The sequence below is a fragment of the Panicum virgatum genome, chromosome 2K (assembly GCF_016808335.1).
Source record: "Panicum virgatum strain AP13 chromosome 2K, P.virgatum_v5, whole genome shotgun sequence".
NCBI lineage: Eukaryota > Viridiplantae > Streptophyta > Magnoliopsida > Poales > Poaceae > Panicum > Panicum virgatum.
Genome location: NC_053137.1, coordinates 11,421,861 through 11,447,091, shown reverse-complemented (window position 1 = coordinate 11,447,091; position 25,231 = coordinate 11,421,861). Strand labels below are relative to the sequence as shown.

The following is a 25,231-nucleotide window of genomic DNA, read 5'->3' as shown; positions in this document are numbered from 1 at the left end:
CTTCTAAAACAAAAGCAAATCAACAAAGAGGGCAGGAAGAGTTGATGTCAAGGTACTGAAGGGACGTTAGGACTAACAATCCCACACGAACCAAAGACCAACCTTACATGGACAGCACTGCAGATTCATATAACAAGGAAAAGTTGCCTTAACAGGTTTGCCCCTTGGGGGTTGAGATGTAGCCGCGCACTCCATTTTCTCCTCGAATGAGAGCAGTCACAATTTCAATGGACGAGATCGTAGCGCACTAGTTCTTCACGTTACGATTCTCATTCAGTTCCTCCTTGATGTGGCCTCACCCTGCAAAAGGCTTGGCTTCTAGCTAGGGTTTGAGAAGAACTGAAATCAGCTACGGCTGAAGAGACGAGACGCAGGAAAGTTGTTGGATGATGCCAGCAGTGACACCGACTATTGTTTGTCCATTTCCGGATCTACTCGTGCCCAAATTCAGACGCCATCTAGCGCTTTAGGAAAAGAGCGCATACCACAATCCTATCTGATATTTCTGCTTTACCGGATAGGCCCGGTCCATAGAATTTCATTATCATAGAAATTTCAACTTTGATTTGAATTCATCATGGGCAGTTGGCTCGTCCACTGACCAAGAGAAAACGACCCACAACCCTACTAAATGAAAATTTTCTTATGCATGCTGTTGACAGGTTCAAAGAGGAGCAAGAAAAAAAATCCCTATACCCCTAAACAAAAATTCCGCAATCCTTTCGTACGCCGCTAACAATAGCATAGCCATTATAAAAAAACTCCCTCCGTTCTAAATTATAATTTGTTTATTTTTTTTAACTCTATGTTTGACCACTCACTTTATTCAAAAATTATATTTGGTACAAAATGCATATTTTGCCGAACTTTTATTTGGTCAAACTTGACAAAAAAAATGCCACTTCCTCATCTTCCAACCATTTAACATATAAGGCAAAATAGATATTTTGGTCCCTCAACTTTATCCCGAGAGTCAAGTTCGTCCCTCAACTTGTTGAGGTCAAACTCATCCTTATGATGATGATAAGCTCTATAATAACTGGAGATAAATGTAAAAGGTCCTTTTTATGCTTGGTTTCTTTTTCCCTCAATTTAATTTCACCGTCAACTTTCCGTAACATTTTATATGGTAGTACATAGTTATACAAAGTAGCTTTAATTTTACTCTTCATGAGTGTGCAATACAATATGTTGCATGCATGTGTAAATAAAATTCTATATTCCAAATTAAACACTTTGTGATGCTCAGGATGGAATCTTGATAAATCCGAAAATCCTGCTTTATCGGTAACCCTCAACTGAATTTTGCGCGCTAAAGGCCGAGCGCGGCCGATCAAATTAAAACTGTCCCATTTTTAGTCTCGGCCGTTTCGGCTTCACCACTCGACGCCGTCCCCGAGTGATCTCCTCCCTTCCGCCCGCCATGGCCGCCTCCCGCGCCTCCTCTAGTTTCCTCCTCCTGCCACTACTGCTCTGCTCGCACCTGATGGTCGCCCTCGCCGCGCCGGCGGGGGAGCTCCTGGCCGAGGCGCGCGCGCCGGGGTTCGCCGCGTGGCTGCGCGGCGTGCGCCGGCGCATCCACCAGCGGCCCGAGCTGGCCTTCCAGGAGCACCTCACCAGCGATCTCGTGCGCGCCGAGCTCGACGCGATCGGCGTCCCGTACAGGTGGCCCGTGGCCACCACCGGCGTCGTGGCGACCATCGTGGGGGGCGCCGGCGCCGGCACCGGGCCCGTCGTCGCGCTCCGGGCCGACATGGACGCGCTCCCCGTGCAGGTCCGTCCGTTTCCTGATTGTTCCTGCTGGTCCCGCAGCGGCGCCGTCATGATCCTGTCTTCTTGTGCTCAGTAGCCAGTATGGTTTGGTAAGGGCACATGTGTGGGTTCTAATGCTCAGAATTATTAAGTCGTAGGTGTGACAGAACCGCCAAGTTAAACGGCTTAATTAAGCGTAATGACCATCATTTGAATGCATCAGGCGCATTAGCTTAATTAAGTGTAACCTGACAGCCTGTTTCCAACCCACAGGCCGATCGAAACACACCAGAAGTCTCGCGCGACGGCGAGCACAGACGGTACCAGCATAATATAATTTCACAAAATAGATAATAACATAAATATTTATAAAACAACTTTAAATTTAGAATTTACATAAAATAAATGACAGCAGCAGAAGAGAATATGACCTGAGAGAAAGAAATTTGATTGAGAACCAATAAAACAACACGATAACTGTGAACACGTGAGGACGTCACATCGAGCCCACTGATGCGAATCCTGATTAGCTTCTAAACCTGAAATAGGGTAAACAACAAACCCTGAGTATACTAATACTCAGCAAGACTTACCCGACCAGTGGATATAACTTAGCCCACATATCTAGACATGCAAGACATTTGGCTGGTGGTTTATTTTGCAGAAAAAGCAACTAAAGTAATTCCTTACTTTCATTATTTTAGCTCCAGGTTCTATATAAATTAACTCTCATCTAATATTTGCATAGACCTACTATAGCAATCATGGTGATGCAAGCAAAATAATTCAATGAGATCAATATTTTATATAAACATACCTAACTCACATTCTACATTTTTGCTACGGTGTGACAAAGAGACCAAGACCCTCATAACCGCGAGACACGGCGAATCGATCCGATTTAACCTTGCAAGGTGGACCTAACCAACACGGCACGTATTTGCCCCGTCGGACAATACAAACCAATCATTCCCCTCCCCGCCTCGAACTACAGAACCGCCCCACCTGCATATAGTCAACCGAGCCCTACGAGAGACCACCAAAAGTAAACATATGCATCCCAATTCTCCGCGGCCACTCGACTGCCCTAAGGGGTGGGTAGAAGTTCTGTACTTTCGAAACAAGGCAGTACTCGGCTTACCGGTTTCGACTACCTCCTACTCCCGGCATGCGGTTAGTACAATTCAATCCCCGATCAGCACTGCCACAACGACCGGTCCTTGATCGACACAGGCGGAGCTAAGACAACCAGGAACCCTGTCCTGCTGCCATACCTAAACATCATCACTCCCCGCCCGGTCTCATAATTCCATATCACTTTCAATAACCCAGATACTGTAACATAACTATACATATAACTTATATCTCGCGAGTAACTGGAAATTACTCGCCTTCTAAACATCCTATATCTCGCGAGTGACAAGCAGTCACTCAACTTCTATCGATACTTATTAAGCATAGCGTTGCTATCGCCCTATACATACTAGTACAACTCAAGGAACTACGGATCATGCAACTAGGTTTCAAATCAACTCCTAAAACGTAATGCATAAGTAATAGCAACATATATGGATGTCATAATTTTAAAATACTAGGACATGCACCGGGGCTTGCCTAGGATGAACACTGAGTCAGTGTTAGTTAGACGATACTCGCTTGGCGAGCACCTGCCTTCGGTCATGCACATCGGGATCCATCCATCCATCTTCTAGATGGGTCCACCATTCACCGTCTTCTGGCTCGGCTTCAATGTCACATCCCTCACGAGGTTCATCTATCGTACCTAAATGAAATGCAGCAATGCATATGTATGAATGCACAGTTCTGAGTTGCTCAACAATATAGATGCTATTATTTTTCCTTCACGATAATATTTAGAAGTATTAAATAAAAGTTAATTATAAAATTAACTGCAGAACCCTGAGCTAAACTGCGAAACGAATCTGATTAGGTATACTAATCCATGATTAGCGGATAGTTACTGTCGTATCACTGTAGGAAATTATGGATTAATTATACTCATTAGATTCGTCTCGCGAATTAGCACTCAGCTGTCAAAAAAAATTTATAAAAATATTTTATTTGATACTCCAAAATAGTAAGATTCTTTTTGATGTGACAGAAACTTAAAAAAAATCCATGGAAACAAACAAGATCTCAGTGTCCTTGCTCAGACAAGTGTCTCGTGCAGTGAAGCCTCGTGGCGTTCGCGTCCACGACTTGGGCCCTGTTTAGATCTATAAAATTTACACTTTAAAACATCACATCGAATATTTGGATATATGTATAGAGTATTAAATAAGATCTACTTAATTTTTTTTGCATGGATGGGTTGTAAATCGCGAGACAAATTTAGGCCCCGTTTGGCACGGCTCTTGGGAGGGCTTCACGAGCGGCTTCACGTGAAGCGCTCTCAAACGTTTGTTTCAGGACCGGCTTCACACGTGAAGCCGGTTCTGAAGCCGTCGGCGGCTTACACAGGCAAGGTGAAGCCATGAAATCGTGGCTTCACGCGGCTTACACATCAATCTAACAAGTGAAGCTGTTTTGCCAAACATTTTCTAAAACGGCTCCAACTCCACCAGAAAAGCCGCTCCATCTGAGGAGCCAGAGCCGGAGCTGTTTTTGGAAGATCCGAAGCCCTGCCAAACGGGGCCTTAATGAGCCTACTTAATCCATGATTTGCAAGAGTGATGCTACAATAACAATCCGCCAATCATAGATTAATCATGGATTAATTAGGCTCATTAGATTTATCTCGTGATTTTACAATCCATCCGTGTAAAAAAATTTATAAATAGATTTTATTTAGTACTCCGAAATAGCAAAATTTTGTTTCAAAATTTTTACACCTAAAGGCCTAAAGAGGGTGTTGGGTAAGATAACTTTATGTGGGTATAATTATTTTTATTATAAAAACTATTATAAAAACCTCAAGGGAAAGCTACTCTCATTGGAATCACAAGTAATTGATCTGTTGGATAAAGTCCGACGAAGTATATTTTAAACTCTGGCTACCAATACATTTTATAAAGTCTGTTTTGATAAATTGAAAACAATACGTCTGTATGCTTAGATTTCCTTTACTATACTTTTATAGCCTTACAAATATATTAAAATTTATAAACGCCTTTGAACAGAAAAGAGTGGTAACATTACTTTCTCTTACAGGGACCTATGATGTTCAAAATGCAAATTATTTGTTGGAAAGAGATACAAAGTGTTTTTGACCCAAGGAAAAGTGGAAAAAGTGTTTAAAGCTTTGAAGAGAAGAAGAAGAAAAAAAAAGGGGGCAGAAAACAGCTCACTTGGGCTATCCAACTGATTGAAACAGAACAGGTTGCGCGTTCCAGCAGTCGCTCGTGACGTGCGGCCGGCTCGCCGCTCGCCGCGCCATGGCCTCGCCTCCGCCTCTCCTCGCGACGACGACTCCCCTCCTCCTCCTCCTCGTCCTGTCGCCCCGCCTCTCGCCGCTCGCCGCGGCGACGGCGTCGCCGGCTCTCGGTGGCGAGCTCCTGGGCGCAGCCCGCGCGCCGGGTTTCGCCGCGTGGCTACGCGGCGTGCGGCGGCGCATCCACGAGCGCCCTGAGCTGGGCTTCCAGGAGCACCGCACCAGCGCGCTCGTCCGCGCCGAGCTCGACGCGATCGGCGTGCCGTACGAGTGGCCCGTCGCGCAGACGGGCGTCGTGGCGACCATCGCCGGCGGCGGCGGCGAGCCCGTCGTCGCGCTCCGGGCGGACATGGACGCGCTCCCCATGCAGGTCCGTGCCCTTGTCGATTGGGAGTTGGATCGATCACGTCTCTCTCTCGTATTGGATTGGATTCCAACTGATTTCTTGGCATAAAGATAAAATTTTGCTTATCCTTTCATCTATTTTGGTCTTCTCAAATGTAGTTAGCTTCATTTTATTAGTTCATTACAATTTTTTTTAGATCAAGAACTAACAGGATTCGTTCATTACAAATAACTTGATCAACTACCAAATTTTCCTAGGTTTTGCACAGTTCTATTTGGTTGCTACTTGACATGTTTTTAAACCTCAGTATCTCTGAACTCTTATCCCTCTTTCTGTGTCCTGACTTGACTTCAGATGCCTTGTGTTAATTAAATATCTAATCCACCAATGACTTCGGCAATCGATCCAATTAGGAACACCAACCTAGAAGCACACTTGCCATTATAAATTCATTATCATCTTAATATCTTGTCCAGCCGTCTCAATTATGTTAGGATACCCTCTGCTTTGGATTCTAATACCTTGTCGAATCATATCATGGGCTTGTTACTTGACTTAATCAAAGCAGAGCCAGCGCTTTGTTAAACATAAGATGAACTGAGAGTAATTTGGGGGCAAGTTGGATGCAGTGCTTCCTGTGACGTGTGTCAAGCAGCAATCCAATTCAAATGCTCTTGCTAGTTGCTAGATTTGTAACTCTACTGCTTTTTGCATGGCCAGTGTGCCAACCCCCCCCCCCCCCTCTCTCTTTTTAAAAAATACAAAACATGGGTCCTCGGTTGGGAAAACTGTCTCTTTGTTGATTGCTCTGTGATACATTTGGCAGGAATTGGTAGACTGGGAGCACAAGAGCAAGGAAAATGGAAAGATGCATGCTTGTGGGCATGATGCTCACACAACAATGCTTCTTGGAGCAGCTAAAGTACTTCACTCTCGGAAGGATGATTTGAAGGTATGGCCAGGACTTATGATCTTGAATTAAGTCTTCCAATCCATGCCCAAAAGAAAGAAGACGGGAAGAGGAATCATCAGCTACTCAAACAGGCTCTGTCCAGTGACTTGATTATTCTTTTGGAAAAAGTCTATATCACCCCCTCATCTATGGGGGTGGACTTTTTCCATTATCTTTTTGTGGTTTGATTGACCTTTTTGGCCTTTTAGGTGAAGAAGGTTATGTAGTCCACCCCCATAGGTGAGGGGGTGATATAGACTTTTTCCATTATCTTTTTGTGGTTTGATTGACCTTTTTGTAGGGCACTGTGAAGCTCGTCTTCCAGCCAGGAGAAGAAGGTTACGCCGGGGCTTACCATGTTCTAAGAGAAGGTGTCCTGGACGATGTGTCGGCCATTTTTGGCCTGCATGTTGATCCAAGGCTTCCTGTAGGCGCCGTTGCATCCAGACCAGGGCCATTTCTTGCAGCATCAGGCAGATTTTCAGTGACAGTCACTGGGAAAGGCGGGCACGCTGCGGCGCCGCACAAAGCTGTGGATCCCATCGTTGCAGCATCCTCTGCCATCGTCAGCCTTCAGCTGATAGTTTCCCGGGAAATTGATCCCCTCGAGGCTGCAGTATGTGGACAGCTGCTTACCGTGTTTGCATTGTACATCTGTCTTTGCAGTCCATCTTATGTCTCAACTTGTTCAACACATGCTCAGATGTTACTAGCTCTGACAATGGAATGACCTCCTCTTTGTTGTTTACCGTCAGGTGGTATCAGTCACGTTCATGAAAGGAGGCCATGCTCACAATGTCATTCCGGAGTCAGTAACCTTCGGAGGCACCTTCAGGAGCTTGACGACAGAAGGCTTTTCATATCTTAAGAAGAGGATCAAAGAGGTAAACAATGGAACAATCACTCCATTATCTCCATTTCACCTGAAACCAGGGAAAGCATCAGTCTGTAGTAGGGATCAACCAAAATTTTTATTCCTCTGATGCACTTATAACTACAAATTACAACTTTGTACTTCTTTCAAAGATCATAGAAGCGCATGCTACCGTCCACCGCTGTGTCGCCACCGTCGACTTCATGGAGGAGGAGCACCAGCCATATCCAGCAACCGTAAACGACGAAGCGATGTACCACCATGCCAGAGAAGTGGCAGAGACCATGCTCGGGGAGGGCAATGTGAGGAGAGGCACCCCGTTCATGGGCGCCGAGGATTTCGCCTTCTACGCGCAGAGATTTGCGGGCGCGTTCTTCATGATCGGAGTCCGCAACAAGACCATGGAGGTGATGCATCCCCTACACTCCCCTCACTTTGTGATCGATGAGGATGTGCTGCCGGTAGGAGCTGCCATCCACGCTGCCGTGGCAATCGAGTACCTGAATAAACACGCAGCCCCGGCAAAGTGAACTGAACTTAGAAATGTGATGTGGATTATTGCTTCATTACTTGTACACAGCTCAGGATACTGAAGGTCAAGTTGTAGTTTCAATTCGCCTCTGTATTCTTTTCATACTTCGGTTGCCTCTGGATTCCTGCACGGTTTCTGGAGATGGAACTAAAGGAACATTTAACTATTTGGAGTACAATGTTTATGGTAGTAGCTTCATGTTTTTCTAATTTACAATCAATTAGTTTTGATTTTTTTAGATCTAACTAGAATTTTTATTTTTATTTTTATTTTTTTTTAAAAATACAAAACTACCTTTGAAACACCCGAATGGCTAAAGTTGTTCGGTTTTGACAGTTGCATATTCCTTGTTATCCGGTCTATAATTGAAGGTTGAAAATCAGACTTTTGCGATAGTTCAAATGTGCTAAATTAATTAACTTCAATAAAAAATTATGGACGCAGATACAAGGGATAAATCAATCTTCGGTCGACATCTTTATTACTTGACCAAATCAAACAAGACACAGAAGCAAACACACCACACAAACAAGACACCCGAGAGGGGAGGACGACCCCCAACTCAGTTCGTTCTTCGTTGTACATCAGAGAAATGCGTGCCAAACGAAAGCAAGCCAAATTGGAAACTGCAAGCCGGCCGGCCGATCGATCAAGAAGCAGCTGGATCTTCATTGTTCATTCAGAGATCAGAGGGGCGCACGTAGACGCCAATGGCGACCAGGTAGATCCCGCTGCGCGCGAAGAAGCCCACGACGCCCCCGCCGCCGCCGCTGCCAGGCTGCACCGGGACGGCGAACGGAGCCCCCTTCTCCTCCCCCCACGGCCCGTAGCTCCCAAGGTTGGTGACGAACTTGATCGAGGTTACCACGGCGGCGATGCCGTCGAAGCTGCCGACTGTCCCGGACACCTGTGTGACGACCTCAGACTCCCCGAGCTGGACCTGCTCCATCAAAGAGGAAAACTTTTGAAGTTGACACTGAAGGTGAGCACGACGAGTACAGTAACAATCCACTGCTGTTAATAGGTAGTAACTACGTACCGTGTGAGGCTGTCCGCCGGACCCGCCCCATGGACCGGCGGCGTGCTTCTGGCCGGCATGGTCGACGTAGGAGAAGGCGATGGCGGCGACGACGCCCGGGCCGCTGCGAACGGTGATGCTCTCCAGGCGCTTGGGCGCCTCGGCGATGTCCATGGGGTTCCCTCCGTTGCCACCCCATGTCCCAATCTTCGTGACAGGGTGCTGCACACACATACATGTTTATGTTTACGAGCTGCAAAGTCACTGACTGCTTGAACAGATGCATTTATGTATATATATATATATATAACATTATAACTATATATGCATATATGTATATATATAATAATTATACTATTTCTGACCCTTGTCCCTTTGAGCAGTGGGCAGAAGGCACGGATAGCGAGCTCTATGACGTTGCCGTCGCTTCTTTGCTCATGGAACTTCTTGGTGATGACGCCGGTTGCCATGGCAAACTGCCCGGTGCCCCCAACGATGGCCCACTCCCCAGCTTCAACGGTGATTCCCATCACCTGAAGTGTGGACCCACTAAACCTGCATCATACAAATATTCATGGACCCTTCAAGTGTTAGGAACTTAGGATGATGCATGGCAAGAAGGTAAAGATTAACAAAATATTCATGGATCAAGAAACTTGATATGATATATAGGAAGCTCAAACTATTTCATACCTTTTTTTTTTTCTGAAACGAATTAGGCAGGAAAGCTGACGATTATATTATTAATGTCAAGCAACTCGACAACCACACGACATGTCACTCAAACTATATTTCATTACCTTTGGTTCTCGAAGACGAGGCTGAAGGAGTTGAGCCAGTTGCCGGCTTGGATGTGCAGGCCCTGCGCGCGGGCGACGACCTTGGCGTCCGGCCCTGGCCCGTGGCACACCGCCCAGTTGTTGACCGCGGTGGCGCCCATGGGGCCCTTGCCGTCGATGATGAGGGCCTGGTTGGCCTTGGGGCCCAGGGGCGTGTGGAACAGGTACAGGCCCTGGAAGCTGAGCTCGCTGCACTCGGCGTGCGCGGCGCGGGGAGTGACCTGGAAGCTGGGGGCGTTGGTCGCCATGAGCGAGGGAGTAGGAGTAGTGCTAAGAAAGAGCTAGCTAGCTAGCTAGCTGCAGATGGTAGCTAGGCGTCGTTGATCTTGTGTGCTGTATGTGGAGCTGGGGAGGGAGGGAGGAGCTCTATTTATAGGGCGTCGCAGTGAGTGGCAGCAGGCTCAAGGACTCCATGCACGGTGGGCGTGGGGGTACGGCGTGTGGAGAATGAATCTGGAGATCCACACATGCAAAGCGATGTTGATTCATTATTCTGTCTCGACGTCTCGTGTAGCGGTGTAGGTGCACGCAACACGGGTTCCTATCTAGGAGCTCTCGATCGATCACCAAGTTGACGATATGATGAGTAATTAATGCATGCATGTATACAAAGATCATCTCAATGTCAGAGGAAGCTGCTGGATCGGATCTAAGGCAAGGATTGGGCTTTGGTGCGGCCGGCCGGCTCCAATGCAAGCACACGCAGCAGCTCCGATTCCAGCTGCGTTGGCTCCAGCTCTTTGTTGTAGCATTGTAGCAAGTATCGTCAAGGCGTTGCTTTTGGAGCGAGGGCATGTCTTACCGTCCAAGTGCTAGCTGTTATCGCTGCTACAGAATTAATTTCACTGAACCGGCGGTGGATGCTCAAAAGTTGATGGCTGAAGAAGTGGCCGTTGGAAGTTTGGAACCGACGGTGATAGTCTTGGTACATGGGATTGAAGATTATGAAAAGTGTCCTGTAGTTCACCGTGACATAACATATGATGCCGTATCGTTCGGTTATCCGAGAGTGGCCTTATTAGACCATTGGTTTCACCTTTGGATGATGTAAAACTGTCCGAGATCAATATCGGAAGAAAAATTAAAGAAGAGGACCCAATCTGGGACATCAAAGTCATAGAGATTTGCTAATAACAGCTAACCAAATCCAGCCTCAACGATAAGTACTAGCGCATGCTAAAACTTGTCAGTAAGCAAATTGGCCAACAGCTCCGTTTCTCTTACGCAAGAACAAAAAGCCAGCACTACTGCTAATAAACGGTGTCGATTACTGAACACCACAAGGAGAAACCAAATATAATTAATTAAGGGGGTGAAATCCCAAGTTCTCGCTCAGATTAAGGCCCTTAATCAAAAGATTATATTATTACAGGACTCCGTGGGCGTGCGTGTGCGTGTGTGCGTGTATATGAGCATATGCGTCTCGGGGGAGAGAAAAAAGATCCCATCCGGAAACAAGAAGAGAAATAAGTACCGCACGAGGCTGGCAGAGCGCGCTTTGGCGTGTATCACGTGCGCGCCTCAGACGACCGAGGACGTAGCCAGTCTACAGGCTATCTCAACACGACAACACTACAGGTCATTATATTATGTGATTTCAGATGAAATTAGTGATGTAACCCACAGGCGCAACACGCCGCTGTTTGCCATGAATTGTAATAATAAGTCTATCCTAATCATGCTTAGCATATGGTCGCCGACGGTCTTCTGATGTTCGCATGCATGCAGGGAGAGCCGCCGCGAACTTTAATCTTATACACGGGCAGGACAACAAGAATCGATCCTAATCATGCTTAGCATACGGTCCTAAAAGACGCCAGTACGTGTCCCTGCTAATTCTGTCGAACCTCGAGAACACAGGTGCAGCTTTTCTTCTTCTTTTAGGCCGTGTTTGGATGCAACCACGAAAACTTTTGCACTAAAAGACGAATGCCCGCATGCAGTATTAAATGAAGTCTATTTGTAAAACCTTTTTAGGAATGGGTATAAATTTTCGAGACGAATCTAATGAGCCAAGTTTCATCGTGATTGGCTACAGTGATGCTACAGTAACTGCGCTCAATTATCCTCTAATCGTGCGGTCAAAGGCCTCATTAGATAGAGCAACTGCTACAGTACCATAGTTATGGAGGTAATTTTATAATTAGACTTTATTTAATACCCCTAATTAGTGGTCAAAGCATCGTTTCTCTCTCATCAAAACATTTTCACATCTAAACCAAACATGGCCTTAGCGAGGGACCGAAGCCGGCGACCAGAGAGGGGGTGAATGTGAGCCGATTAAAAATTTCTTTCGAAATCGATCCGTCAGCCTATATCCCGAAAATCACCACAAGCCCTCAAACCTAGGATATGAGAGAATAGCTATGGACTAGCTACCTCTTTACAAAATACCCTAGGAAGCCGCGCGGAAGCAAAAAGAGGCAATTTGCAGAACTGAACTGCAGGGACCGGTCAGACCGGTTCAGGATACCGGTCAGACCGGTAGGAGCCACCGGTCAGACCGGTCCTTTCCAGACAGCTCGAAAATCAACCTCCAAACGATGAATCTTGAGCAAACGACCTTCAAATCCAACGAAACTTGGAGGATACCTTCACAACTATTCCGTGAACATATCCCCAAGAGATCTTTCCCAGAAGATTAACGGATTGTGGCAAATCAAGGAAAGATCAAAGTGGATTGGGGTTTTCTCAAGAACTCAAGAACAGCAATTCGGGTGCACTCGCGATTCCAGGGGATTTAGCACTTGACTAGAGAGATCAGAATCGCCACAAAGAGTCCAGCAAACCACGAATCAATGAACTTGTCTCCTCCAAACACTAAACACACCAAAAGAGGAGAGTTCAAGTCCAAAGCGCGAAATAGGAGGGGGAGGACGAGAACTCAGCACACAAGAGTGAACTCATCAGATTCAAAAGCCCAGAGGGCACTAGGAGGTTAGGGCCTCCTTTCCCAATCAAATCCACACAAGATTTCTCAAATCCATCATCCAAATCTATTCTAAAGAGAAGAACAGAGGGAGAGGAACACAGAGGCGGCGGCCTGGGGAAACAAAGAATCCACTGACACAATACAAAAGCCGCAATTAACCTAACACAAGTGAAGGGGTATTTATACCCGCAGGACCGGTCAAACCGGTACGCTGGACCGGCCAGACCGGTTGGTTAGACCGGTCAGACCGGTGCCAGGGACCGGTCAAACCGGTTGGCCTGCAGCACCCCCTGTACACGATCTCATCCGACGGCCGAGGTTCTTTCTTCGAAACGAAGTCTTCTCCGCGATGCCGCCGTCTTGATGAAGATCCAGTCCGCGGTTTTGGAGGGTCCGCGAAACCCGGGTAGGTGGCCGGTTTTGAGAAAACCGCCAAAACCTCACGCGCGGGAAGATTTCCGCCTCCACGCCGTGGCCCTAGACGCCGTTCCCGCCTCGGCCTTCCGATGGCCCTAGATGCCGCCCGACGCCCGTCACCTCCTCGCCCGCAGCGAGGCCCTAGACGCCGTCGACGCCCGTCGCCTCCGTCAGTCCCGAGACCGACGCCCGTGCCTCCACGACTTGGCGTCTTCGACCGCCGTCCGCCTCCTTGGTTTTGTGGCGCAAACCAAGAAACCCGCCTTCCGTCGCCGCTTGCACCATCGATCCAGGAGTGGACGCCACAGCTGCCGCCCGGTCCGAGCTCCGGTCCCGGTTGCCCTTCACCGCCGTCCACCGCACGGTCCATCGGCCACAGCACCTCCACGACAGCTCCCCGTCGACACTCGACGCCCGTGTACCTGCAATCCAAAGACCAAGTGCACGATCACACCGCACGGTTGACAATTCACTCATCACAAGCAGGATAGAGTACTCTCGTTCCTCAATCTCCCCCTTGATGAGTGCATTGTCAACACACCACAAACGAACCAAGAGAAGTGAAACCAAAGAAGAACAAAGAAGCACAAAAGAGAAGAACTCAAACAAGTGACGAAAAGCTCAGAAAGGCAAGAACAGTCACTTACTCAAGCAGAGATCAATCCCCTAAGACAAGGGCAACGGCTCGACGCAATCGATCAAAAGCCAAAACATGACTCCTCAAAGACAGAGGTAACGCTCGACGCAGTCATGCAAGAAGCAGAAGGAGAACGAGGAAAACCAGGAGCCAAAACCAAAGCAGAAACTCTTTTCCCTCTCACAAGTGCAACTCTCCCAAAATGATGTACTCTTAAAGCCCTGTGCACAACAAGTTTTTCAAAAATCAAACAAGTCTCCCCCTTGTTCGATCACTTCTCTCAAAATTCTCCCCCTTGTTGGCACATGCACACATCAAGCCTAAAAAGACCTAAAGCTCCCCCTGAAGCTGAAACTCCCCCTGAACAGATGCTATGCAATGAATGCGATGCAGGAGGTGTAAGTGAAAGCATTCAGGGATACAAAGATATGAGCAACATCTAGTCTCAAGCACGTGTGCATCCATAAACAAGACCTGCATCTAGCTCAACAGGGTATATCAAATCAGTCTAGAGCTAGGCAAGTTCAGTTTAGGAGAAAGAAAAGCATCACCCATGATCTAGCACTAACAAGTAGGGAATAGAAAGCAGTGCTAATCATACTCATACAAGGTGATCCAAATTAGCCAAAACAAGTTGCCAACATCCATTTTTCAATTAAATTTATAGCAATCAATTCTTAATGCCAGGGGTTGAAAGCTTGTCATGCTTTACTTAGCAATGAGGCCAAGTCTATGTCAAAGACAATCAGAAGCTTAAAGCACTCATTTCATTCATGCACAGCCTTGCCCGGGTTCTCACAAGTGCAAAGTGAGCCGTCCCGAAAGCTCGATCAGTGCGACAAGCAAACCCACCTGGATCTTTTCAATTCATTTCAAGAACAGTTCAAGCAATTTTATCAGATTTAAATCATTTCAAGTATGAATTGCTGAACGAAAAGCCACACTAGCATGAATAAGATAGCAAAGCATATCAACACTCCCTAACATGCTAGTAGCCAAGACAGGGTGAGCATGTTTTCAGATTTTCAAATCAAAATAGCTTAACTCAGATGATGTCATATACACAATGGAGCAAGCTATACATGATCAAGTTTATCAACTCACACTAGCAGGCACTAGAAGATCATAGCAATGTATACAAGAATGCTAGTGCAAGTGAGACAATGCAAAATGCAAACAATTACAATGCATATGCACAATGCAACTACGAAACCTAGAAAATCAAGAGAAGCAAAACAAAGACCTATCAAGCTAACCAAAACAAAAGTCAGCGATCAAAAGGGGTAACAAACCCCAAGCTCCCCTCGCAAGCGAGTAAAGGTGTCCTGCTCTAGCGGTTTGGTTAGTATATCTGCAGTTTGCCTCTCTGAAGGGACATGGATCAGGTCTATGTGTCCTCTCTTAGGGTTATCTCGCAGGAAGTGGAACCGGATATCTATGTGTTTGGTTCTGGAGTGTAGGACAGGGTTCTTTGCAAATGCTAATGGCTGACATGTTGTCTATAAAGATGGGAACCCTACCGAAACTCAATCCATAATCCTGCAAGGTTTGTTTCATCCAAAGTATCTGGGAGCAGCAGCTAGCAGCGGCAACATACTCAGCTTCTGTGGAAGAAAGCGCTACGCTAGCCTGCTTGCGAGAGGACCAAGACACCAAAGATGTACCGAGAAATTGACAAGTGCCGGATGTCGACTTGCGATCCAACCGACACCCACCGAAATCGGCATCAGAAAAGCCCACCAAAACCAGAGAAGAATCTGCAAAATACCAAAGACCAAATTCAGGGGTGAATTTCAAATACCTGAAGATGTGTTTCACCACCTGCCTGTGGGAGGTGCGCGGCGAAGCCTGATACCGTGCGCAGAGGCAGACGCCGAACTGGATGTCCGGTCGCGTCGCCGTCATGTACAGGAGAGAGCCGATCATGCTCCTATACTCCTTCTGGTCGACCGCCTCGCCGTCCAAGTCCTCATCAAGCGTCGTCGATGTGCTGATCGGAGTCGGCTGAGGAGACATGTCGCTCATGTCGAACTTCCGCAGTAAGTCTCTAGTGTACTTGGCTTGATGGACAAAAGTGCCCTGAGGAGTTTGCTTGATCTGCAGCCCGAGGAAGAACTGCAACTCACCCATCATGCTCATCTCGAACTCCCTGGACATCTTCTCAGAAAACTTGGAGACAAGAGCGTGAGAAGAGCCACCAAAGATAATATCATCCACGTATATCTGAACCAAAAGGAAATCAGTGCCAGATCGCATGAGGAACAAAGTTTTATCAACACATCCCATTTTAAAGCCCTGAGCCAGCAAAAAGGTTTTCAATCTATCATACCAAGCTCTAGGTGCCTGTTTCAAACCGTAAAGAGCTTTCTGAAGTTTATAAACACGGTTTGGAAACTTGGAATTTTCGAAACCAGGGGGTTGTTTCACATAAACCTCTTCTTCGATAAAACCATTCAAGAAGGCATATTTAACATCCATTTGGAAAACTTTAAAACCCTTGGAAGCAGCAAATGCAAGAAATATTCGAATAGCTTCCAATCGAGCAACAGGGGCAAAAGTTTCCTCAAAATCAATACCCTTTTTTTTTGCAAAACCCCTGGGCAACAAGACGAGCCTTGTTTCGAACAACCAAACCATCCTCACCCTGCTTGTTTTTAAAAACCCACTTCGTTCCGATGGGATTACAAGCAAGTGGAGGCTCGACTAAAACCCAAACTTAATTTCTTTCAAAATTTTCAAGTTCCTCATGCATGGCATTAACCCAATTAGAATCAGAAAGAGCGTATCCAATATCCTTGGTCTCAAAAGAGGCAACAAAAGTTGAATGAGCAAAGCCAGCGATACTTGTTACTTTGGACCTGGTGACTCGCTCGTTGAGATCACCTAGCATCTGTTGAGGTGGATGGTGACGCTGAATGTGTCGCAGTGCTTCCCGTGTCGAAGTCGCCTCCTCCTCAACCAAAGCTGGTGCCTCCTCAGGTGCAGCTGGTGAAGCCTGAGTCACCTCCTTGAACAGCCCCCGTGAAGTAGACGTAGTCGGATCGGGGCCGTCGTCATCGTCCGAGCTCGTGGCAGAGATAGCTGGGTCCACAGCACGCGTGGTAGCCTCAGCGTCGCCCTCTGCAGCTTCTTCCTCCTCATCTTCAAAGATGGAGGTGCCGAGCTCATCATCTCCTGCAACTTCAAAGACAGAAGAATTGCACGGTGCAGTCTCGTCGAAAGTGACTTCACAAGTCTCTCTGACGATGTTAGTATCAATAATCAGCACACGGTATGCTCTAGAGTGAGAAGCATATCCGAGAAAAATACCGTCAGACGAGCGAGACTCAAACTTATCAAGATTTCCATATTTCAGCACAAAGCATCGGCAACCGAAAACTCTGAGATGGTCAACACGGGGCTGGCGTCCAAACCGCAACTCATAAGAAGTCCTGTGCATGAAAGCACGCAAGAAAATGCGGTTGGACACGTAACAAGCGGTGTTAACCGCCTCAGCCCAGTATTTGCGAGGAGTCCTATGCTCATCGAGCATCGTCCTCGCCATCTCAACCAGCGTCCGATTCTTCCGCTCTAGAACTCCATTCTGCTGTGGAGTGTAGGGAGAAGAATACTGGTGTTTGAGCCCTTGATCACTGCAAAAGGCGTCAAAACGAGCGTTTTTTAATTCTGTGCCATTATCACTGCGAATCGCTCGCATGGCCTGGGGTAACTCGTTTTTCAACCTCAAGATCAAGTCTCGAACCAACTCGAAAGCCTCATCCTTGGTTCTCATGAAAAAGACACAAGAATAGCGAGAAAAGTCATCCACAATTACAAGCACGTACCACTTCCCACCAACAGACATCACCCAAGAAGGACCTACTGTGTCCATGTGCAACAATTCTCTAGGGTGAGCGGTCATCACCTGATTAACAGGCAGATGAGAAGCGGCAATCATTTTCCCGTGGCGACAGGGATGGCAAACAAGGTCCTTTTTAAACTTCAATTTGGGCAATCCTCGGATCAGACCAAGTGAGCTCAGTCTCGACAACAAATCAAAGCTCAAATGTCCAAGTCTCCTATGCCACTTCCACAAATCCGAAGAAGGACCAGCCATCAAGCAGTGAGAAGGGCCAAAAGGAGTTCCAGAGAAGTCAACCAAGAAAACTCGATCGCGAGGTGTAATCCGGCAAACCAAATCTCCTCTGGAATCAAGAACACGCGAACAACCCTCCTTAAAGTGAACCTCAAACCCCTCATCAAGAAGTTGCGAGGCAGAGAGCAAATTAAAACCAAGATTCGAAACCAAAGCAATTTCTCTCAGGGTAAAGCGATCAGAAACTCGAACAGCGCCAAGTCCACGTACCTTTCCTCTTCCATTATCCCCGAACACAATGTACTCCTTTGAGCGCATCGGGGTGAGGCTGGAGAACCATTTGTCATTTCCGGTCATGTGGCGCGAACAACCGGAGTCCATGATCCACCTGTTCTCCAAGCCTCCGACCTGCACATCAGTAGTGAGACAAAGAGTGAGCAAATGTCTCAACACTAGGGTTAGCAAAGTGAGAAGCAAACCAGTGTCGAGCCATTTGCTCTACAGAAGGGTTAGCAAAACCAGACAAAGCGTATCCCTCGTCCCGTCTTACCGCATGACTGACGAACACCACCGCAAGGAAAGCGTGGAGCCTCAAAACCTCCTCCAAAGCCTCAGTCCCGTGGTCCATAGCCGTACTGAAAATGACCAGGAGCACGACCGGCAAAGCGACCACCCGCTGGAGCACGGTAACCACTACCGTCTCCCTGACCTCCACCTACACGGCGCGCCCTAGCATCTCGCCTATCACCACGCCGAGAAGGACCATGCACCCGAGTAGAGTACATGTCCGTGTTCCGTCTCTCCTGCTCTCTCCTCATAGCTCGCTTCCTCCTGAAGCAAAACTCCTCCAGGTGACCTTCCCTGTCACAGAACTCGCAGTGGTACCTCACCTCACGCTTGGGAGGTGGAGGCCTAGCCTGCGGACGGGGAGGAGCGGCCCTCTTCTTCTGGGCAACCTGGGCTGTGGCAGCAGGGAGCGTGTCGAGGGGGTTCCTCAGCGCATTGGGCTTTGGAACCCAAACCTGCTTTTGCGGAGGTGTTTTCGGTGGTTCTTTAAGCACACCATCCACGGGGTCAACAAGCGAAGGTTGTTTGCTCGTGCTAGCAGCGTTTCCAACAGCCTTGCGAATCTTACCATACAACCTGTCAAAGTCTGACTTCGTGTATGTGTAACCGACCCCAAACCCATCACCACGCTTGAACTGCTTAATCATCATGCCCAACTGCGGCTCACTGCTAGAAACCCAACTCAGAATCGCTCTAAGATAGGTGTTCTCGTTCTCTAAGTTGGCTTTCTCTACAGCAAGACTATCTAAATCAGCAATCAAACCAGGGCAAACAGAGCAGTCAATAGGTGGGCTAGACTCTACGACCTTAGTCTTTCCAAAAGACTTGATCAAAGTGTTCTTCTCTTCTAGCTCCAACCTAAGTGTGGGACAAAGCTTACAAGCGCCAAGCAAAGCAGGCCTAGATCTAAGCTCCTCTAGTTCACAAACAATAGTAGCAAACTTGGACTGCAAAGAAGCTAGATCTGACTTGAAGATAGGACACTCATCGCATTCAAGCACATCACTAACAATGGGAGCGTCCTTGACAAGTTCAAGCTCATGGTTGGCCTTGGCTAGCTCGTGAGACACGTCAGAAAGCGAAGTCTTAGCAACATCTAAGTTCGCGACGTTCTCATCATGCTTGGCACGGAGAGCAACAAGATCATTCATGTGAGATATGCAGCCAGCGCACTCATCCTCACTAGATTTCTCCCTAGCACAAGCCAGCTCAGCCCTAAGCTTTCTACGCTCTCTAGCTGCTTCCTTAAGCAGCCTCTTCTGGTTGTCGAGAGCGGCGTACAACTCCCTAACCTCTGTATCAAGCAGGTCGATCATGGAGTTTACCTCTGAATCGCTCTCAGATCTAGGAGAAGAGCCGGAGTGCGTCGGTGTAGCATGTCCACCCGAAGACGCACGAGCACCATCGGCATCACCCGCCATGGTGCAGAAGCCCTTGCGCCGACCAGCCGCGAAGCAAAGGCCGATGAAGCCGGTGGCTTCCTTTTCCCGCTTCTTCTTCTTCTTCTTGTCGTCGTCGTCGGAGGTCGGTGAAGAAGAGCGGTCAGTGTCGGAGCTCTTGTCAAGGTCGCTGAGCTGCGCTAGGAAGGCCTTCTCCCGCTTCTTGGCCTTGTACTGGAAGCGCTTCTTGAGCGACTCCTTGTCGAAGCGTCCTCCCCGGTCATGACTGCGGTGCTTGTGGCGCCGACGCTCCTTGTTGGAGCCTCCCTCGTCGCAGTCGTGGTGGCGGTAGTAGTCGAAGGAGTTGTTCTGGCCACCGCCGGACTTCTTGGGGCAATCGGCGACGAAGTGGTTTAGATCGCCGCAGTTGTAGCACCCGGGGTTCTTTTTCCTCTGCCTGTTGTGGTAGACGCGCTGGAACTTGCTGATGAGGAGGCACAAGTCGTCGTCGCCCAGCGTCTCCAGCTGCTCATCTGAAACAGAAGGCAAAGAGGCAAGAGAAAAGCCAAGAGCAGAATTAGCGTTAGAGCTCGATCCACCTGGGCCTGTCACAAGAGCGACGCTCTTGGAAGGAGGGGCACCATTGAGCTTGGCTCGTGTCTGGTTATCCACCTCCGTGGCCTTGAGCTTGCTGAAAAGCTCGTTCACGGTCAGAGTCTCATAGCTTGTAGACTCAATGATCGTGTTCACCTTGAGATCCCACACAGAGCGGTCAAGTGCGTAGAGCAACTTGAGAGTCTTCTCGTGCTCTGTGTACTCAAGGGCACCAGCAGATCTGTTCGCATTGACCTTGTTCACAATCGACTGAAAACGACTGAACATCAGGTCAATGCTCTCACCCGGCTCCTGTGTGAAGTTCTCGTACTCACGCTGGTGAGTCTCGAACAGTCTGGCCTTCACCTGAGGTGTACCCTCGTGGTAGTTCTCAAGGCACGTCCAAATCTTGTGGGTTCCTAAAAACCCTGGACGCGTGAGAACTCCGCACGAGAAACGCCAGCGAACAAGGTATTGACGGCCTTGGCGTTAGCCTCGTGCTGGGTCACCTGAAGAGGCGTGGTCCGAACAGCCAGCACCTCATAAAGCTGGTTTGTGGTAATCTCCCAGACATCGGCTCCCATGCTCTACAGGAAGGCTCTCATGCGAATCTTCCAGTAGGCATAATCCTCGCCGGAAAACACCGGGATCTTACCAAGACTCGCCATAGTCGCCGAGTGGTTTTCGAACCGGTTAAGGTACTGAAAACCTCAACCTGCTCTGATACCAATTGAGGGACCGAAGCCGGCGACTAGAGGGGGGTGAATGGGAGCCGATCAAAAATTTCTTTCTAAATCGATCCGTCGGCCTATATCCCGAAAATCACCACAAGCCCTCAAACCTAGGATATGAGAGAATAGCTATGGACTAGCTATCTCTTTACAAAATGCCCTAGGAAGCTGCGCGGAAGCAAAAAGAGGCAATTTGCAGAACTGAACTGCAGGGACCGGTCAGACCGGTTCAGGATACCGGTCAGACCGGTAGGAGCCACCGGTCAGACCGGTACGACACACCGGTCAGACCGGTCCTTTCCAGACAGCTCGAAAATCAACCTCCAAACGATGAATCTTGAGCAAACGACCTTCAAATCCAACGAAACTTGGAGGATACCTTCACAACTATTCCGTGAACATAACCCCAAGAGATCTTTCACAGAAGATTAACAGATCGTGGGAAATCAAGGAAAGATCAAAGTGGATTGGGGTTTTCTCAAGAACTCAAGAACAGCAATTCGGGTGCACTCGCGATTCCAGGGGATTTAGCACTTGGCTAGAGAGATCAGAATCGCCACAAAGAGTCCAGCAAACCACGAATCAATGAACTTGTCTCCTCCAAACACTAAACACACCAAAAGAGGAGAGTTCAAGTCCAAATCGCGAAATAGGAGGGGGAGGACGAGAACTCAGCACACAAGAGTGAACTCATCAGATTCAAAAGCCCAGAGGGCACTAGGAGGTTAGGGCCTCCTTTCCCAATCAAATCCACACAAGGTTTCTCAAATCCATCATCCAAATCTATTCTAAAGAGAAGAACAGAGGGAGAGGAACACAGAGGCGGCGGCCTGGGGAAACAAAGAATCCATGGACACAATACAAAAGCCGCAATTAACCTAACACAAGTGAAGGGGTATTTATACCCGCAGGACTGATCAGACCGGTATGCTGGACCGGTCAGACCGGTTGGTTAGACCGGTCAGACCGGTGCCAGGGACCGGTCAGACCGGTTGGCCTGCAGCACCCCCTGTACACGATCTCATCCGACGGCCGAGGTTCTTTCTTCGAAACGAAGTCTTCTCCGCGATGCCGCCGTCTTGATGAAGATCCAGTCCGCGGTTTTGGAGGGTCCGCAAAACCCAGGTAGGTGGCCGGTTTTGAGAAAACCGCCAAAACCTCACGCGCGGGAAGATTCCCGCCTCCACGCCGTGGCCCTAGACACCATTCCCGCCTCGGCCTTCTGACGGCCCTAGACGCCGCCCGACGCCCGTCACCTCCTCGCCCGCAACGAGGCCCTAGACGCCGTCGACGCCCGTCACCTCCGTCAGTCCCGAGACCGACGCCCGTGCCTCCACGACTTGGCGTCTTCGACCGCCGTCCGCCTCCTTGGTTTTGTGGCGCAAACCAAGAAACCCGCCTTCCGTCGCCGCTTGCATCCTCGATCCAGGAGTGGACGCCACAGCTGCCGCCCGGTCCGAGCTCCGGTCCCGGCTGCCCTTCACCGTCGTCCACCGCACGGTCCATCGGCCACAGCACCTCCACGGCAGCTCCCCGTCGACACTCGACGCCCGTGTACCTGCAATCCAAAGACCAAGCGCACGATCACACCACACGGTTGACAATTCACTCATCACAAGCAGGATAGAGTACTCTCATTCCTCATTTAGAAAACAAACATGATACATGAGCACAGGCACGCACATGATCACTCACCCGCGCAAAGAACTGCAATACACATGTCCATCTTCTATAAAGATCTTCGAGAGATTGAGATGATAGCTCTCGAGATTGATAACAAAGGTATAATAAACTTGCCACTAAAAATATAATAAATATGAGCAGCCAGGATAAAATTAACTAAGCTATGCTCATGACAATAATAATTGTTCATTGTGTGCATGCCATGAAGGACAAATTGAGGCTTTCGATGGCAATAATTTTTTTTACGGCCACTGGGGGAGAGCATCCCTACATGAATTTTATTGATTGGGCTTTTGGCAGCCAAAATTACATATTACATTTTCAACATCTTGGGAAAAAACCAAGGGGAGAGGAGAGTACAACAGGGTGCAACAAAGGAAGAGAACTCACGAAGAAATCAAAGATAAAGCCATAACACTAGATGAATGACTACGATCGATGATTGATTAGTGCCAGCACCGAAACAGCACACTTGCCGGTTATACCGCAGCCATTGCACACAACACCACTCCTCGTAGCTACGCCGACCCGCTGCAACCCTCCATCTGAGAGACCGCCCAGCGGAAAGGGGACTAAAGGTGGTGAAGGATGCGCAGACCAAGGTTCGCCAGACACGATGACCTCCCTTGAAGTTGAAGATGACATCTGATAGCACATCTGGGCTCCACGTGCTTCCATCCAACACCGTCCACGTGCTACCTATTTGATTTGATGGCACCACCAACAAGGAAAGCATCGACAAAGCAAAGGCGCCAGAGGTAGGACAACACCCAACAGCCAATGCCAACCTCACCCATGAAGAGCAGGGAGGAAGAAGAAGGCACATCACACAATCAATCGGTAATAAGGACCTCCGCAATGACGTCTACGAGCAAGAAGCGATATTAGGGATGCCGCCGCCACTCGTCTAGTAGAACCGGAGCGGGGTTTTCACCCGGAGGTCCCCATGGTTGCACAAATGGGAGGTGGAGTATGATGACGCATCCAATAAGGTGAGTGAAGCAAAAAAAGTGCAATCGCCGTCGCCCCGAGAAACGGAAATGGCTTTCGCCAGGCTCTTCTACCCCACACGCCATGACAAGGCTCGTGTCCAAACACCTGTGCCCTCCTGCAATGGCACTAGTGCAAAACTCCTCCACCAATGCAAGGAAGGCTCTTGCATTGAGGAGCCAGGCGCCGTTGCGGCTGCGAGCCAGACCGTCTGTGGCACCGAGCAGTGCGACCCTTATGCTATTGAGGGCTCATATGAGCCTACTAGCCCATGGCGACACGCACTGAGAGAACCGGCAAATCTGGCACACAACGGGACAGGGCACCATTGGCGACATGCCAGTGACATCGCCAAGCCGAGGCCGCGTACGACTGCCATGACCCAAGCAGCTTGCCACCGGCCTGGGATTTGAACAGCCTACTGCTGGCAGAGTCCACACAACACCTATCACCATCATGAAACCCAATCACGTTGCCGCTTGCATGGCAGATCCGGTCATCTCGCGCACAAATCCAGCCATCATGCACTTGGATTGACCAAGGGAGAGGGAGGTGAGGAGAGGGCTCGCAAGGGCAGCCGCTTGGCACCCCTGCTGGCTGCTGTCCTCGGCAGGCAGCGTCGGCGGCCACGTGGTATCTGGATTGGGTGGGGAGAAGTTGGGTGACCGACGATCGCCCTCGAGTCGCCTCGTGAGGGAGACGACGCGAGGGGGGCACCCACAGCGCGTGCGAAGAGATGCCACCAGGCACGAGAGAGAAGAAAGAAAGGAGATCGGCGGCGGCTGGATAGGGAGAGGGGTAGGAATTAGGGTTAGTAGGAGAAAATAAAAGTATATATATGAGAGATCGTGGGATGTTAGTAGGCTGAACCATTAGGCCTCATCCAACAGCAAGAGCCAGCCGTTATCTCATAGCTACAGTAAAAACTGATAGCACAATATCGCACAGTAGTGCATAGTAGACGAGCGGTGAGAGAGACGCATCGGAGACGTGCGCGCTAGCACTTCACAACGCGCTAGTGCGTCCTATTCATCCATTAGAAAACTGGCCACGGCTTCCCTGTCTCCCATGCCGTGTGCCCATCCGTATCTCCGACTCCCCAAATGACGGCTTACTCGCTCCAAAATCTGGATCCCTTTAATCTTTTCTGCTTTCCATCTAATACCAGAAACAATACTAGTAATCAAAAAATAGAGGTACCCAATCAATGAATCATGCATGCCTTTAGCGTGAATAATTTAAGCAAATTGATTGGGCCTGCATCTTGCAGGAAGGCCAATTTCGGTGGTGATCAACTAGTTTTGGGTGCAGCAATTAATCTAGAGTTTGGCGATCGTGGCAGACTTGATTTTGATTTACGATGGGAGTTCATGGTGGGCATGGTTTCGCAGCGAGCAGCAAGATACCGTCGATTGAGAGTTGGAGACACGGACGGGCACACGGGAAGGAGACATGGAAGCCGCAGCCTAGAAAACTTAAGAGCTGGCTTTGAGCCAGCGTGTTGGGCACGGCTTTACAGGAC

At 48.7% G+C, this 25,231-nt stretch overlaps 2 protein-coding genes across 3 annotated transcripts; one reads left to right on the top strand and one right to left on the bottom strand.

The window, feature by feature from the left end:
* Nucleotides 1-1,408: 1,408 nt before the first annotated feature.
* On the top strand, nt 1,409-8,056 carry LOC120666319 (IAA-amino acid hydrolase ILR1-like 7). Of its 2 annotated transcripts, none has more exons than XM_039946148.1 (5): nt 1,409-1,774; nt 6,316-6,441; nt 6,743-7,057; nt 7,197-7,325; nt 7,468-8,056. In XM_039946148.1, the coding sequence occupies exons 1-5, from the start codon at nt 1,424-1,426 to the stop codon at nt 7,843-7,845; spliced, it is 1,299 nt and encodes a 432-aa protein (XP_039802082.1). In that variant the 5' UTR covers nt 1,409-1,423; the 3' UTR covers nt 7,846-8,056. The 2 variants fall into 2 exon arrangements, with proteins under 2 accessions (XP_039802082.1, XP_039802079.1); XM_039946145.1 differs by lacking the exon at nt 1,409-1,774 and adding an exon at nt 5,038-5,513 and having other exon boundaries at nt 7,468-8,045.
* A 301-nt stretch (nt 8,057-8,357) lies between these two features.
* LOC120666329 lies at nt 8,358-9,952 on the bottom strand. Its single transcript, XM_039946159.1, has 4 exons — nt 9,666-9,952; nt 9,231-9,420; nt 8,887-9,087; nt 8,358-8,787 (listed from the first exon to the last, which is right to left on the bottom strand). Exons 1-4 carry the CDS (start codon nt 9,950-9,952, stop codon nt 8,527-8,529), a joined length of 939 nt encoding a protein of 312 aa, XP_039802093.1. The 3' UTR covers nt 8,358-8,526.
* Nucleotides 9,953-25,231: the final 15,279 nt, after the last annotated feature.

Bases quoted from the DNA above. Each gene is read 5' to 3' on its own strand.
- LOC120666319 (XM_039946145.1), top strand. From the start codon at position 5,148: ATGGCCTCGCCTCCGCCTCTCCTCGCGACGACGACTCCCCTCCTCCTC. The intron at 5,514-6,315 runs GTCCGTGCCCTT...TACATTTGGCAG, and splicing joins TGGACGCGCTCCCCATGCAG to GAATTGGTAGACTGGGAGCA. The intron at 7,058-7,196 runs GTATGTGGACAG...GTTTACCGTCAG, and splicing joins TTGATCCCCTCGAGGCTGCA to GTGGTATCAGTCACGTTCAT.
- LOC120666329 (XM_039946159.1), bottom strand. From the start codon at position 9,952: ATGGCGACCAACGCCCCCAGCTTCCAGGTCACTCCCCGCGCCGCGCAC. The intron at 9,421-9,665 runs GTAATGAAATAT...TGTATGATGCAG, and splicing joins CTCGTCTTCGAGAACCAAAG to GTTTAGTGGGTCCACACTTC. The intron at 8,788-8,886 runs GTACGTAGTTAC...TTGATGGAGCAG, and splicing joins CCGGCGGACAGCCTCACACG to GTCCAGCTCGGGGAGTCTGA.